The sequence below is a fragment of the Coregonus clupeaformis genome, chromosome 24 (genome assembly GCF_020615455.1).
Source record: "Coregonus clupeaformis isolate EN_2021a chromosome 24, ASM2061545v1, whole genome shotgun sequence".
Taxonomy (NCBI): domain Eukaryota; kingdom Metazoa; phylum Chordata; class Actinopteri; order Salmoniformes; family Salmonidae; genus Coregonus; species Coregonus clupeaformis.
The window spans coordinates 42,253,957-42,270,206 of record NC_059215.1 but is presented as its reverse complement, the minus strand read 5'-3'; the positions used below and the strand labels follow the sequence as shown (position 1 = coordinate 42,270,206).

At 43.5% G+C, this 16,250-nt stretch overlaps 1 protein-coding gene across 1 annotated transcript in view; it reads right to left on the bottom strand.

The window, feature by feature from the left end:
• Positions 1-16,250, bottom strand: part of LOC121537545 (cadherin-like protein 26) — a 38,944-nt gene that overhangs the window by 16,311 nt on the left and 6,383 nt on the right. The window contains exons 4-16 of the mRNA XM_041845153.2: positions 15,660-15,818; positions 15,412-15,559; positions 14,979-15,151; positions 14,693-14,821; positions 14,350-14,535; positions 13,667-13,953; positions 12,168-12,313; positions 11,759-11,986; positions 11,258-11,479; positions 10,771-10,901; positions 8,750-8,842; positions 6,514-6,582; positions 4,431-4,529 (exon numbers count right to left, since the gene is read on the bottom strand). Coding sequence (XP_041701087.1) covers positions 4,431-4,529; positions 6,514-6,582; positions 8,750-8,842; positions 10,771-10,901; positions 11,258-11,479; positions 11,759-11,986; positions 12,168-12,313; positions 13,667-13,953; positions 14,350-14,535; positions 14,693-14,821; positions 14,979-15,151; positions 15,412-15,559; positions 15,660-15,818 — 2,070 coding nt within the window. The remainder of the gene's footprint in view (positions 1-4,430; positions 4,530-6,513; positions 6,583-8,749; positions 8,843-10,770; positions 10,902-11,257; positions 11,480-11,758; positions 11,987-12,167; positions 12,314-13,666; positions 13,954-14,349; positions 14,536-14,692; positions 14,822-14,978; positions 15,152-15,411; positions 15,560-15,659; positions 15,819-16,250) is intronic.

Below are 16,250 nucleotides of genomic sequence, written 5' to 3'. Positions count from 1 at the left end.
CGGGAGCCTCATGAAATGGGTTTCCATGGCCAAGCAGCCGCACACAAGCCTAAGATCACCATGCGCAATGCCAAGCATCGGCTAGAGTGGTGTAAAGCTCACCGCCATTGGACTCTGGAGCCGCCATTGGACTCCGGAGCAGTGGAAACGAGTACTCTGGAGGGATGAATCACGCTTCACCATCTAGCAGTCCGACAGATGAATCTGGGTTTTCCAGATGCCAGGAGAACGCTACCTGCCCGAAAGCATCGTGTCAACTGTAAAGTTGGGTGGAGGAATAATGGTCTGGGGCTGTTGTTCATGGTTCGGGCTAAGCCCCTTAGTTCCAGTGATGGGAAATGTTAACGCTACAGCATACAATGAATGACATTCTAGACGATTCTGTACTTCTAACTTTGTGGCAACAGTTTGGGGAAGGCCCTTTCCTGTTTCAGCATAACCATGCCCCCGTGCACAAATTGAGGTCCATACAGAAATTGTTGACTGGCCTTATCAGAGCCCTGACCTCAACCCCATCGAACACCTTTGGGATAAATTGGAACGCCGACTGTGAGCCAGGCCTAATCACCAACGTCAGTGCCTGACCTCACTAATGCTCTTGTGGCTGAATGGAAGCAAGTCCCTACAGCAATGTTCCAACATCTAGTGGAAAGCCTTCCCAGAAGAGTGGAGGCTGTTATAGCAGCAAAGGGGGGACCAATTCCATATTAATGCTCATGATTTTGGAATGAGATGTCCGACGAGCAGGTGTCCACATACTTTTGGTAATGTAGTGTACACTGATGCCCTACTCCATCAGCTGACTGAATTGTGTACCACTGTTTTCACCACTACCTTGTTGAGCTAAGTAATGCCATGATATGCACAAGTTAGATAATGACATAGTAATAATGTAAATGCACAAAGTGCAAAATGAAAGTATAACTAAGGACTATAGAGTTGTATTGTGTTTTGCACACTGTGATGTAGTATCACTCAAGGTAGAACTATGGAAAGTATACTACTGAGACAGGTAGAAAGAGCATGTAAGGTCTTTACTCTTTGAGACATCACTCATAAATAGTTGACACAGGTCAAAGACAATGCTATTCAGTGCTATTGAACAGAGATAGTACAACTGGTCCAAGCTGTAGTAGATAAAACATTGGCAATTTACAAAGTTCCCCACACTTGAGCTAGTGCAGGGTCTCCAACCCTGTTCCTGGAGAACTACCCTCCTGTAGGTTTTCACTCCGACTCCAGTTGTAACTAACCTGATTCAGCTAATCAACCAGCTAATTGTTAGAATCAGGTGTGCTTGATTAGGGTTGGAGTGAAAACCAACAGGACAGTAGCTCTCCAGGGAAAAGGGAAAAGTATTTCAAAGATATTTTAAAACACAACAAGTTTTAAAACATAGCATTGATGTTTCCATTACGAAGAATTTAGGCTGAAACCTCAATGCTTGAAAAATCAGCGAGCATTTGGCCTCCCTTGATAAAAAAAGTATAAAATAATAGCCAATAGCTAAACTGAGTGAGCTCAAATGTGAATGGTCCTGGCGCACCAAAGAAAAGTGTCAAGGGAAGCCAGTTTGGATTTGGCTTCACTCCAATCACATCACATCGAGAGCAATACGTCATTGACAGAAACAACTTGAATTGTTGCCTCTTGCTGTGTTGTTGTACTCCGGTGGCTAGCTAGATAGCTATAATTGTCCCTTTCATAAATTAGCCATGGATGGACTTGTGGCTTTACTTCATTCTCCACACTGGCTAATAATTATAATGGTGATTCTGATTCAACCATACATTCATACATTGTGCCCCTTGCCTGAGAGGATGGAAGTTCAATATGTAGCTAGATGTTGAAGGCAATGTTAACTAGCTAATGTTGCCTATGAAAGGAAGTTAGGCTAGCGAGCAAGCATTTTAGCCAGGTAGCCTAGGACAACAAAAAATAAATGCTTGTATTGTATGACGGTTGAGGTTGGACAGGGTCATAGACTTTCATGTTTTGTCATCATGAAAGAGAGGAGGATGGCGTTGGCATTTCTCTAGAAGTAGGGTGAGTCAGCATGTTTTTTCTACTTGCACGAACGCATACGCAGAACACACACACACACACACACACACACACACACACACTCAGAAATCATGGACAGTCTTTGTGTTTCTAAATCAATAGTGTTTAGTAGTCCGAAAATGTCAGAAACATTAACTTGCTTTACCATGCTATAGGTCATGTAACTGTTTGTTACATGCAAAATGCTTTGTGGACTTCACCGGACAGAGGTTGATCTCTGTGGTTGAATTTATTCTGCCCCTGTGTCTTCTTATTGTCTTGGCATTAGGCTTATATATCACGGTCGCAAGACATATGAACTAACAGGGTATAGAGCAAACAACACAATTATCACAACACATATGTTGTAATATGGCTTTTTTTTCTGGCTTCACTTCCCCAGTGATTTTACCCACACACAGCTACTGCCCTTGGGGTCCCAAGGACCGAGTTTGGAAAATCCTGTTCTAGTTCATTATCACATGACCACTCAATTTGTTTACATCGGATATGTTCTTTAATGTAAATCATCAGACCCCCTCCTCTTCCTACAATCCTCTCTCCTGAAAACATTGTAGACGGGCACAATCAAAGCAGCAAATGGAACATTTTTATGGAGCCATGTCTCTGAAAGGCAGAGGAAGTCAAGGTTGGAGTCCTTGAAAAGCCCCCCTAGTAGTCCCTTGGGCTTAGCTCGTGGGTCCCAGATGACTTGAGAGTGATTGACAGTTTGAAAAAATATATATTTTCGGTGTTTTCTGAGTGCTGGGTTTAGGCCATTTTGTTTTGATTGGGGGCAGTTTGGTAGTGCAATTAACTATCCCTCGCAATTGCACTGGATGCTGGGAATTAATTCAAACAGCTTGCGTGCCAGAAGCAGAGTCAAGAATCACGTATAATGACTTGTATACAGTATGTTTGGACAGTCAAAGTTTGTCTTGGAGCCGGGCGACTCAAGAGAAATCATGGGACCATAGCACTCCACTGCCATGCACTGCTTTCTACTCCGGTGAGAATCGCTGGCTTGGTGGTGTTAGTCCCAGCCCATCCCTGGAGAGCAGGAGGGTAGTCAACAGGTAGCTTAGCAGTTTCAAAAAGGTGTTGAAGGACTTGTTTGTTACTCCCAAGTGATTCAGTCAAGTAGGAAGCGAGGTAGACTTTGTCATTAATCAGGACATCATGCTGTGTACTGTCCGGAGATGGCATTTCCAGACGCCGACAGTAGATTGATTGTGTCATCCCAGCAAGGATGCACTGAGATTATCAGTAGAGCACAGCTACCTAGCTGACAATTGTGGCCATGTACTGGAGATAAAACGCATAATTGCGCTTTAAATCTTTTCAAGTTATTTAGCTGGGGTCAGCGTACACAAACTGGTCTCAGAGCATTTTGTATTATTCTGTACCTAAATCCGAGACACTCTATTAAGCCAGATGGTTATTTAAGGCAAAACGAAAGGCGGGTGGTTGGTCGGAGTGGTCATATAACGCGAATGTCTAGCAACCTAAAGGTTGCGAGTTTGAATCTCATAACGGACAACTTTAGCATTTTAGCTATTTAACAACTTTTCAATTACTTACTACTTTTTAGCTACTTTGCAACTACTTAGAATGTTAGCTAACCCTTCCCCTAAACTTAACCCTTTTAGCTAACCCTTCCCCTAACCCTAATCTTAACCATTTAACCTAACTCCTAAACTTAACCCTAACCTTAACCCTAACCCCTAACCCTAACCCCTAGCCTTGCTAACATTAGCGAGCTAGCTAACGTTAGCCACCTAGCTAGAATTCTTAAAATATCATACATTTGCAAATTCGTAACATATTGTACGTTTGCAAATATATTGTAGGTTTGCTAATTCACAACATATAATATGAATTGTAATTCGTAACATATCAGATGAAATGGGTGATGGATATCAACAAATTAATGCATATCATACGAAACATAACATATCATACTGAAAGTAGTGTCTCGGATTTACGTACAGAATAATATGAAATGCTCTGAGACTAGGTTAGCGTACACCTGATCTTTTAGATAAAATAACAGAATATGGAGGAGAAAGATCTGCTATCTTTCTTTACAGTATTAGGAGAACCAATAAGTTGAATACTTATTGACTCAAGCTTTTCATTTTTTATTAACTTGTACAAATTTCTACAAACATAATTCCACTTTGACATTATGGGGTATTGTGTGTAGGCCAGTGACACAAAATGTAAATATAATCCATTTTAAATTCAGGCTGTAACACAACAAAATGTGGAAAAGGTCAAGGGGTGTGACGTGTGAACACTTCCTGAAGGCACTGTATGTAGCACTAAGGAATAAAAAGGAGGGTTATGTTGCCCCCTTGTGGCTGCCTGGAGCAGATGTCACTTACCATGCCACGCCCATTCTGGCTTCTCAGAGTTCCGTTGGCTTCGCTCAATGTTCCCCATCCTGAGAACCCTCCCCCTCCTGAGGAGGACACCTGGTTGACCTGGGGAGAGATGGAGGGTGAGTACTGAGACAGGGGCACAACTGCCATTATACATGATATACCTTATAATGTACACTATATGTACCAAAAGTATATGGATTTGCCTAATTCAGCCACACCCGTTGCTGACAGGTGTATGAAATCGAGCACACAGCCATAAAATCTCCATAGACAAACATTGGCAGTAGAATGGCCATACTGAAGAGCTCAGTGACTTTCAACGTGGCACCGTCATAGGATGCCACCTTTCCAACAAGTCAGTTCGTCAAATTTCTGCCCTGCTAGAACAGCCCGGGTCAACTGTAAGTGCTGTTATTGTGAAGTGGAAATGTCTAGGAGCAACAGCGGCTCAGCCACGAAGTGGTAGGTCACACAAGCTCACAGAACAGGACCGCCAAGTGCTGAAGCGCGCAGCAAGTAAAAATGATCTGTCCTCGGTTGTAACACTCACTATCAAGTTCCAAACTGCCTCTGGAAGCTATGACAGCACAATAACTGTTCATCGGGAGCCTCATGAAATGGGTTTCCATGGCCAAGCAGCCGCACACAAGCCTAAGATCACCATGCGCAATGCCAAGCATCGGCTAGAGTGGTGTAAAGCTCACTGCCATTGGACTCTGGATCCGCCATTGGATTCCGGAACAGTGGAAACGGTACTCTGGAGGGATGAATCACGCTTCACCATCTGGCAGTCCGACGGATTAATCTGGGTTTTCCGGATGCCAGGAGAGCACTACCTGCCCGAAAGCATCGTGCCAACTGTAAAGTTTGGTGGAGGAATAATGGTCTGGGGCTGTTGTTCATGGTTCGGTCTAAGCCCCTTAGTTCCAGTGTTGGGAAATGTTAACGCTACAGCATACAATGAATGACATTCTAGACGATTCTGTACTTCTAACTTTGTGGCAACAGTTTGGGGAATGCCCTTTCCTGTTTCAGCATAACCATGCCCCCGTGCACAAATTGAGGTCCATACAGAAATTGTTGACTGGCCTTATCAGAGCCCTGACCTCAACCCCATCGAACACCTTTGGGATAAATTGGAACGCTGACTGTGAGCCAGACCTAATCACCAACGTCAGTGCCTGACCTCACTAATGCTCTTGTGGCTGAATGGAAGCAAGTCCCTACAGCAATGTTCCAACATCTAGTGGAAAGCCTTCCCAGAAGAGTGGAGGCTGTTATAGCAGCAAAGGGGGGACCAATTCCATATTAATGCCCATGATTTTGGAATGAAATGTCCGACGAGCAGGTGTCCACATACTTTTGGTCATGTAGTGTACACTGATGCCCTACTCCATCAGCTGACTGAATTGTGTAACACTGTTGTCACCACTACCTTGTTGAGCTAAGTAATGCCATGATATGCACAAGTTAGATAATGACATAGTAATAATGTAAATGCACAAAGTGCAAAATGAAAGTATAACTAAGGACTATAGAGTTATATTGTGTTTTGCACACTGTGATGTAGTATCACTCAAGGTAGAACTATGGAAAGTATACTACTGAGACAGGTAGAAAGAGCATGTAAGGTCTTTACTCTTTGAGACATCACTCATAAATAGTTGACACAGGTCAAAGACAATGCTATTCAGTGCTATTGAACAGAGATAGTACAACTGGTCCAAGCTGTAGTAGATTAAACATTGGCAATTTACAAAGTTCCCCACACTTGAGCTAGAGCTGGGCTCTCCAACCCTGTTCCTGGAGAGCTACCCTCCTGTAGGTTTTCACTCCGACTCCAGTTGTAACTAACCTGATTCAGCTAATCAACCAGCTAATTGTTAGAATCAGGTGCGCTTGATTAGGGTTGGAGTGAAAACCAACAGGACAGTAGCTCTCCAGGGAAAAGGGAAAAGTATTTCAAAGATATTTTAAAACACAACAAGTTTTAAAACATAGCATTGATGTTTCCATTACGCTGAATTTAGGCTGAAACCTCAATGCTTGAAAAATCAGGTTTGTAATCAAGGCTGTCACTCACCATGGTCCTCCCTGTTGTTCTGTGCATCTCATTGGTCTTTTGGGTCATCTCATTGGTCTCCTGAGTAAACTGTCCAATCAGAGCAGAGAATCAAGCACAGCATAAATAGCCTATGCTGAGTACCCAACAACCGGATGTTCCGGTTTTCAGGAGATATGGAAAGAGAGCTTTTGGACCTTAACAAGGCAACACTCCATCTTAACTTAACTGGATTGGTTGAACAGTGCAGAAGAGTACTTCCCCCGACAGTTTTTTTTCTTCTTGTCAAGACCAGTATGTAGACCAACCCTGTTCCTGGAGAGCTACCCTCCTGTAGGTTTTTGCTCCAACCCCAGTTGTAACTAACCTGGTTCAGCTTATCATCCAGCTAATTAGAATCAGGTGTGCTAGATTAGGGTTGGAGTGAAAACCTACAGGACGGTAGTTCTCCAAGAACAGGGTTGGAGAGCCCTGATGTAGGGGATTTAGTTTCAGGCATTTATTTTAAACAACAAGGATTTAGACTGTGATCACTGTGTTGTAGTGAAATGGTGGAAGATGGAGTACAGATGTTGGATCTTAATTTGATCACCCTTTTGCAGTAGAACTGCAGGAAATGTATAAATTGTGGTGTATTTGTGGTTTAAAAAGGCGTTTGTAATTTCCACTTTTAAATTACAGACTTAATTTTCCCTTCCAAAAACTGATAGCCCTTTATAATACCTCCACATAATAAAACATTTATAATGGATTAGTAAATAGTTTATTCATCATTTATTAATCTTATGAATCATTATTAAATACTTTAAACATTGTTTATAAATGTGTGAATAACTAGGTTACTAACATTTACAAATGTGGGAGTAATGATTCATAAATGATGAATAAACTATTTACTAATGCATTATAATTACGTGGAGTTATTATAAAGTGCTACCCAAAAAATGTGTCAACCCCTACAAAAATTTATATTAATTATAATCCACATAATAATTCACATTTCCTGTTGCTGTTGGATTATTTTCCTGCTGTAGCAAACTGGCTCAGATTAAGATACTACTTCTGAATAAAGTAACTAGTCTTGTTGTTGTTGGTGAAAGAGTTAATAATATGATATATGTGGAGTAGCAGTTCTCTCACAGTGGCTAAATGCAGAGGTGGTAGTGTAGCAGATAGAGAGGTGTAGCAGATAGCGAGGTAAGGTAGATTGTAAGTAGTTCTGTTCAACAGTAGAGCTATCTTACAGTTCTACATTGGCAAGCTGATGGCATGCTTTTTTCCATCCTTTTTAGGAAACCATCATTAAAGATGATGCACTGTTTAATAATTTTGCGCCCTCATAAATCTTCTAAATCTCACTAATGTTCTCTAGTCATCTTACTTTACTATGCCCTCTAGTGCACACTGTGCCCTACACAATCCACTATTTTAAATATCTTAGTTCACATTACTTCACATTACTTCACAATTCAATCAATCAAATTTGATTTATAAAGCCCTTTTTACATCAGCAGATGTCACAAAGTGTTATACAGAAACCCAGCCTAAAACCCCAAACAGCAAGCAATGCAGATGTAGAAGCACAGCACATATTATCCCGTACGCTCCATACATCTCTAGTACACACTACTGTGATATGCCTAACACATGGCTCTTTAGTATTCATGTCTGTACTGTACTATTTTTGTGATTCAGTGTAACTGCCACCGTTTCCTGGGCCTCTAACACATTCTTTGAGCAGACTAGTTCATCTTCCCTGAGCAGTCAAACTAAATATGGAAGTGTGGTTTGGAGAATGTGGTCAGTGTTGTAGGCCTACTCATTCTGCATGTGGCACATATGCTCATGAGTCACGAGTCACACCCAAATCATGTATGTGAGCTATTTTACGCTCTCTCATTGGTACAATAGAAAATAAATGATGCTAGTGGTGACAGAACCTGCTTCATTCAGTGCTTTCCATACATAAAGTACATATTAGAGGGAAGCACACACCCTACACAGAAACCACTAATTACCTGGAACTGTCATGGTATTATTCTACTAACCCTTTCCTCCATCACGGTTCACCTCATACACTCTCTCACACACAACTTCACCTAACCATGCAGAACACACACACACAACATTAAAAAACCTCAAACCGTGCTGTGACCATAGACCGTTTATAAATAAAGTTTGTGACGCAGAAAGAGATTAGTTAAAGAAAAATATGAAAAAGAAGAAGAGAGGAAAGTAAGGATAGTGGCCAGTTTACCTTTTTGCCGGGGGTGGCCTGCTTCACTCCATCTACCAAGTCCACGGCTACACGGTTGGAAATGGTGCGAGTCATGCTCAACATGGGCTCACTCTAAGAGAGAGGGACAGGAGGAGAGAGAGAGGAGAAGGGGAAAGAAGGAGGGTAGGGGCATGAGAGAGGAGGAGTGGATGCAGGAGAGGTAAGTAGAGAGGATTGGAAAAGAAGAGGAGTTTAGGAAAGCAGTGGAGGAAAGAGAAGGAGAAAAGGGGTGAGGAGAGAAGTGAACGTAAAAGAGGAAATGACAAGAACAATTCAAGTAATTACAAGATGAAACATGTCAGATTACATACAGAGCCTTTCACGTACCAGAGGAAGAACACTGATCTTGCCATCAGTACATACCAACCCAGACCTGTCATACCCAGAACTGTCATACCCAGAACTGTCATACCCAGAACTGTCATACTCAGACCTGAAATACTCAGACCTGTCATACCCAGACCTGTCATACTCAGAACTGTCATACCCAGAACTGTCATACTCAGACCTGTCATACTCAGACCTGTCATACCCAGAACTGTCATACTCAGACCTGTCATACTCAGACCTGTCATACCCAGACCTGTCATACTCAGACCTGAAATACTCAGACCTGTCATACCCAGAACTGTCATACTCAGTCCTGTCATACCCAGAACTATCATACCCAGAACTGTCATACTCAGTCCTTTCATACCCAGAACTGTCATACCCAGACCTGTCATGCTCAGACCTGAAATACTCAGACCTGAAATACTCAGACCTGTCATACCCAGAACTGTCATACTCAGACCTGTCATACCCAGAACTGTCATACCCAGACCTGTCATACCCAGAATTGTCATACGCAGAACTGTCATACTCAGACCTGTCATACTCAGACCTGTCATACCCAGAACTGTCATACCCAGAACTGTCATACCCAGAACTGTCATACTCAGAACTGTCATACTCAGACCTGTCATACTCAGAACTGTCATACCCAGACCTGTCATACTCAGAACTGTCATACCCAGAACTGTCATACTCAGACCTGTCATACCCAGAACTGTCATACCCAGACCTGTCATGCTCAGACCTGAAATACTCAGACCTGAAATACTCAGACCTGTCATACCCAGAACTGTCATACTCAGACCTGTCATACTCAGAACTGTCATACTCAGACCTGTCATACTCAGACCTGTCATACCCAGACCTGTCATACTCAGAACTGTCATACCCAGAACTGTCATACTCAGACCTGTCATACCCAGAACTGTCATACCCAGACCTGTCATGCTCAGACCTGAAATACTCAGACCTGAAATACTCAGAACTGTCATACCCAGACCTGTCATACCCAGAATTGTCATACGCAGAACTGTCATACTCAGACCTGTCATACTCAGACCTGTCATACCCAGAACTGTCATACCCAGAACTGTCATACTCAGACCTGTCATACTCAGAACTGTCATACTCAGACCTGTCATACTCAGACCTGTCATACCCAGACCTGTCATACTCAGAACTGTCATACCCAGAACTGTCATACTCAGACCTGTCATACTCAGACCTGTCATACCCAGAACTGTCATACTCAGACCTGTCATACTCAGACCTGTCATACTCAGAACTGTCATACTCAGACCTGTCATACTCAGACCTGTCATACCCAGAACTGTCATATTGAGACCTGTCATACTCAGACCTGTCATACTCAGACCTGTCATACCCAGAACTGTCATACTCAGACCTGTCATACTCAGACCTGTCATACTCAGACCTGTCATACTCAGACCTGTCATACCAGACTCAATGACCAGAATAATGTAAGCACATGACAGCTCAGTAAGGGATTGTATTGTACACTCCTGTCTGTGTGCTGAACACCCCAAACAGTGCATATTGTGTACAAATAGACATCTAATGTTATTCCTACGCACACACACAGAGATGCGCATTTGAGCACACACTTGCACACGCACTCACATGCGCACACACACACCCACACACACCTTGCATGCGGAGCTCCCTCCCTCCTCGTTGTATTTGATAAGAGTCTGGTTTCCCTCATCTTGCAGATTGAGGGGGAGGTGTGTGAACGTCTTACCACCACACTCACACAGCAGGAAGAAAAGCAGTAGCACTGGGAGAGGGACACAACCACAGAGTCACTACAAACAGTCATACGTGTAACATAGCATTTTACCATACAAACAACTCATAGATGTTTAAAGTCATGTTTGTATAACACTTCATAGCATGTCATTGCTATATTACTGCTATCTATCAACATGTTTTAACAATATTGCATCACAAGTTTGATCTCATTTCGACAGATGTGATTTTGTTTAGACTGAATTGGTATCTCTCTTAATTTTCTCCACTCCAGATTTCAGTTCTAAGAGTGTCTGAGTAACTGATTTACTGATTATCCACCTACTCTCTACCTCTCCCTTATCTCTATCTACAGTAATCCATATCTATTCACTTCTAACTCACGGAAGAGGAGCAGCAGTCCAGCCAGCAGTAGTCCTATAGCCGCCAAGCCCAGGCTGGAGGTCCGGGGCAGAGAGGCCCTACACTTATCCCCTCCCTCACAGTCACACACCATAACCTGGACAGTTTCATTTACAACTAGCCCCTGCTGGTCCTGGATCACGAGAGGCACCGTGTAGTTACCGTACGGCAGGCTCTTCAGACTGACCAGACCCGCCTCCATACCTGACCACCGGGGAGAAAGAGAGAGAGGGGTGGAAGGGAGTTAATGATATTCATTTTTGTGCCGCTTTGAAGGACCTGACATCTGAGTAATTGTATTTATTAGGTCAGTAGGTTGTGTTGAGATGTGCTGAAATGTCCATGTGTATTTATGGACTTTGGAAGAGGTCTGTAACTGCTATACAGCCTTTCAGCTGTGTATGGAAATAGTAGATTACTATATATCAGAATAAAAGCAGTGCTTTGGTGTGTGTGTATATGGGTGTGTGCGATTCTGCTAACCATTGGCAGGGTCCAGTTTCCAGCGGCTCTTCAGTGCTTTGTCTCCGTGGTCCGCTCCAAGGGAGAGGTAACAGGGACATCCAAAGGGAGGGTTGTCCTTGTCTGCTAACGGCACAATCACCTTGTTACCACACATCACCAGCTTCTTCTCCACCACATAGGGTGTGTTATCATTGATATCCCCCAGGTGGACCAGAATAGTGCCTGTAGCTGTGGCAGGGGGCTCGCCTGAGAGAAGAAGACAGAGACTTTGAATACTTTATTATGCTCAATACCGTACACATATGCGTACGTACACACACAGCTGCATGCATGCTCACACGCACGCAGTCTCGCACGCATGCGAACACACGAACACACGCACACACACAGACACAAACACACACACACATACACACTACACACTAACCGTTGTCTATGGCTTGGATTAGGACAGTGTAGATGTTGTCTTTGTTGACGTGAGGTGACTCCCGGTCCATCTTCTTCACTGTAGTAACCACTCCTGTCTTGGGATCTATGGTGACCCAGCCTGCTGGGTCGTCAACTAACTCATACCTGGTCAGGACATGGAGAGGACAGACGGACAGGTAGACCGGCAGACAGGTCAACACATGGCTTTTCTCTATATTGTCATAAGTAATAATGGTGAAACCAACACAAATAACCCAGAGGCTTCAAATAATATGCAGATGCTTAATGTGAACACATACATGCAATATACACTACATGGCCAAAAGTATGTGGACGCCTGCTAGTCGAACATCTCATTCCAAAATCATGGGCATTAATATGGAGTTGGTCCCCCCTTTGCTGCTATTACAGCCGTCACTCTTCCAGGAAGGCTTTCCACTAGATGTTGGAACATTGCTGCAGGGACTTGCTTCCATTCAGCCACAAGAGCATTAGTGATGTCGGGCACTGATGTTGGACGATTAGGCCTGGCTTGCAGTTGGTGTTCCAATTCATCCCAAAGGTGTTCAATGGGGTTGAGGTCAGAGCTCTGTGCAGGCCAGTCAAGTTCTTCCACACCGATCTCGACAAACCATTTCTGTATAGACCTCGCTTTGTGTATGGGGGCATTGTCATGCTGAAACAGGAAAGGGCCTTCTCCAAACTGTTGCCACAAAGTTGGAAGCACAGAATCGTCTAGAATGTCATTGTATGCTGTAGCGTTAAGATTTCCCTTCACTGGAACTACGGGGCCTAGCCCGAACCATGAAAAACAGCCCCAGACCATTATTCCTCCTCCACCAAACTTTACAGTTGTCACTATGCATTGGGGCAGGTAGCATTCTGCCAGATGGTGAAGCGTGACTCACCACTCCAGAGAACGCATTTCCAGTGGCGGTGAGCTTTACACCACTCCAGCCGTCAATTGGCATTGCGCATGGTGATTTTAGGCTTGTCTGCGGCTGCTCGGCCATGGAAACCCATTTCATGAAGCTTCCGACGAACAGTTAGTGTGCTGACATTGCTTCCAGAGGCAGTTTGGAACTCGGCAGTGAGTGTTGCAGCCGAGGACAGACGATTTTTACACGCTCCTAGATGTTTCCACTTAACAATAAGAGCACTTACAGTTGACCGGGGCAGCTCCAGCAGGGCCGGAATTTGAGAAACTGACTTGTTGGAAAGGTGGCATCCTATGACGGTGCTACGTTGAAAGTCACTGAGCTCTTCAGTAAGGCCATTCTACTGCCAGTGTTTGTCTATGGAGATTGCATGGCTGTGTGCTCGATTTTATACACCTGTCAGCAATAGGTGTGGCTGAAATAGCCGAATCCACTCATTTGAAGGGGTGTCCACATACATTTGTATATATAGTGTAAGTTGCGGGAATCAATATCACAACCTCGGGTGAATGAAGAATCATTATGATGTTTCTGAGGCATAACATGTTATGCCACCCACCTGATTTTTTCCACATCTGAGTCAACGTCGGTGATCTTGGGTTTGTACAGCACTTTCCCCTTCTCCTCCTGCTCTTCCTTTGCATACACGTCTGTCACTTTCCTGTCAAACATCGGGGGGTCGTTCACGTCAATCACCTTCACAGTCACGTTGACTGTCTGGGGGGGCACGGTCAGGGGCTTAGCAGTGGACACGGCCCCTCCGGAGCTACACACAAACAAAGGCTCCTCGTTCGCCACGGCGATCTGCACATTGGTCAACGTTGTCTTTTCCTTAATATTCTTTCCCTGAAAAATGTTGTCCCGTACTTATGTTAGAGCAATACAAGTCAGTACAATACACTATTACAGCAGAAAACAGTCAATCATCACAATAACTGTTCAATCACCGCACTTCAAAAAGAGGGCTCGCAATTTTAACCAATCACTGCACTTTTACTGCACAAAATGTTTCAATCAAGCAACACAAATGTTTTCCCTTGTCAGTGTATTTTTGTGACAAATTGCACAAAATCATCACAAATTGCCATGCAAAATGTCTTTATTGAAGCAGCAAAATCAAGCATTTTGGAATGCAACTATCACAAAAACTCTGCGAAATCCTGGAGGGACTGACTAAGTGATGTTCATGCTCAGAACTTTGTTAGCCTACTCATGTAAGGTCATAAGGTCAAACAGACTCACCTTGATGACAGTCAGTATACCCTCGTTGGTCTTGGGGTCGGTCTCAATCTTATAGTTTCCTTCCTCGTTCCCCTTCACAATGGAGTAAACGGCTCGCCATGCGGTGGTGTTGGGGGTGTCTGCATCAGTCACAGCCACTCGGAGTATCTCTTTATTGGATTCCATCTCCATCATGTGAGCATTGTACTGTACAGAAATATGGTAAAGTAAGTATTTGTGTTTCACAAATCAATAAATAAATGTTCAATCAATCAATCAATTGTTCAATTGTTCAAACACCCGATCAACCAACAAATCATTGAATCAATCAACCAGTCAACCAATCAACCAACTTGGAACTTACGGTCTTGTTTTTGAACACTGGTTGGTGAGTGTTGGAGTCCGTTATTTGGAGGTTGACCACTACAGTTGAGGACAGGGCTGGTATCCCATGATCCCGAGCTTCAACAACCACCTTATACATCTTTGCTTTCTATGTGAACAACAAAATAAATAAAATATTGATCCCACCATTTTACATAAAGGTGTAGATTGTGTGCGTGTGTGTGCATCAAGTTTGTGTGTGTGTGTTTGCACATGCTGTATGTAATGGTGTGTGTGTGTGTGTATGTGTCATAGTGGAGCCTTACGTCATAGTCAAAGCAGCCAGTGAAGGTGAGCTGGCTCATCTTGGTGCCCTCTACCTCCTTCAGGTTGATCTTGGGCTCGGCTGGCTCCTGAGACAACACACTTATACTGATGTTGGAGTTCTGTGTGTTCACCTGATCCATGTCCCTGGCTGTCAGAGGCACTGGCAGATACCCTGAGACAGAGGGTGAGGGAAGGAGGAGAGGAGGGGGAAAGGTGAGGAGGAAGAACAGGAATAGGAGGAGGGGGAGGAGGAGAGGGGAAATGAGTTCCCCTTTACATGTTTGTTCTCTATGCTCAAGAAAGAGCCTCCACTTGACACTTAATTTCCCCAACTGAACGCAACAACTGCCTGGTTCTTGGGCGAACAGTCTAGCTAAGTATACTTTGTGCAAGGTTTATTTCTTTTGATTTACAGCCTTTGTGTGTACTGACCCTCTGGTGTACTCTCTTTTACACTGGCTTTTATGACAGGGTGCTCAAAGTAAGGGGCGTTGTCATTGATGTCCGTAATCGCCACATCGAACGCCAGAGTCTTGTCCACGGGTTTATTAGTCACCTTGTCAATGATGTCAAACATAATCTGTGGGAAATAATGTTAATACTGTTATGTTTAGATATTCCGTTTGTCTGTTTAGATTGTCTGTCTGTCCATCCGTTTGTCTCTGTCTGTTGATGCTTACATGAAAGAAGGGGTATGTCTCCCTGTCGATAGGCTTGAGTACGTACACCACTCCGTCATTGTCGCCGATGGAGAACACGCCCAGAGGTTCCTCGGTCACTCCCGTTCCAGATAAACGGAACTGGTGGCTTTTGAAAATCTCAGTTCTATCATTGAACATCTGTAAAGACAGCCTTGTTGATGAGCAGTTTTCAGGGCTATGAACACTGGGTCTCTGGTTCAGGAGAAGCCCAAGAGGGGTCCAGGGTTCACAGTAAAGCTTACTACAGAGTTATGTTGGAACTGTTCTTCTGGTGAATGATTATATACTACAGTGCTATGAAAAAGTATTTGCCCCCTTTCTAATTTTCTCTACTTTTGCATATTTGTGATGCTGAATGTTATCAGATCTTCAACCAAAACCTAATATTAGATAAAGGGAACATAAGTGAACAAATAACCCAACAATTACATATTGATTTAATTTATTTCATAAACCGTTATGCAACACCCATTTCCCCTGTCTGAAAAAGTAATTGCCCCCTTACACTCAATAACTGGTTGTGCCACCTTTAGCTGCAATGACTCCAACCAAATGCTTCCTGTAGTTGTT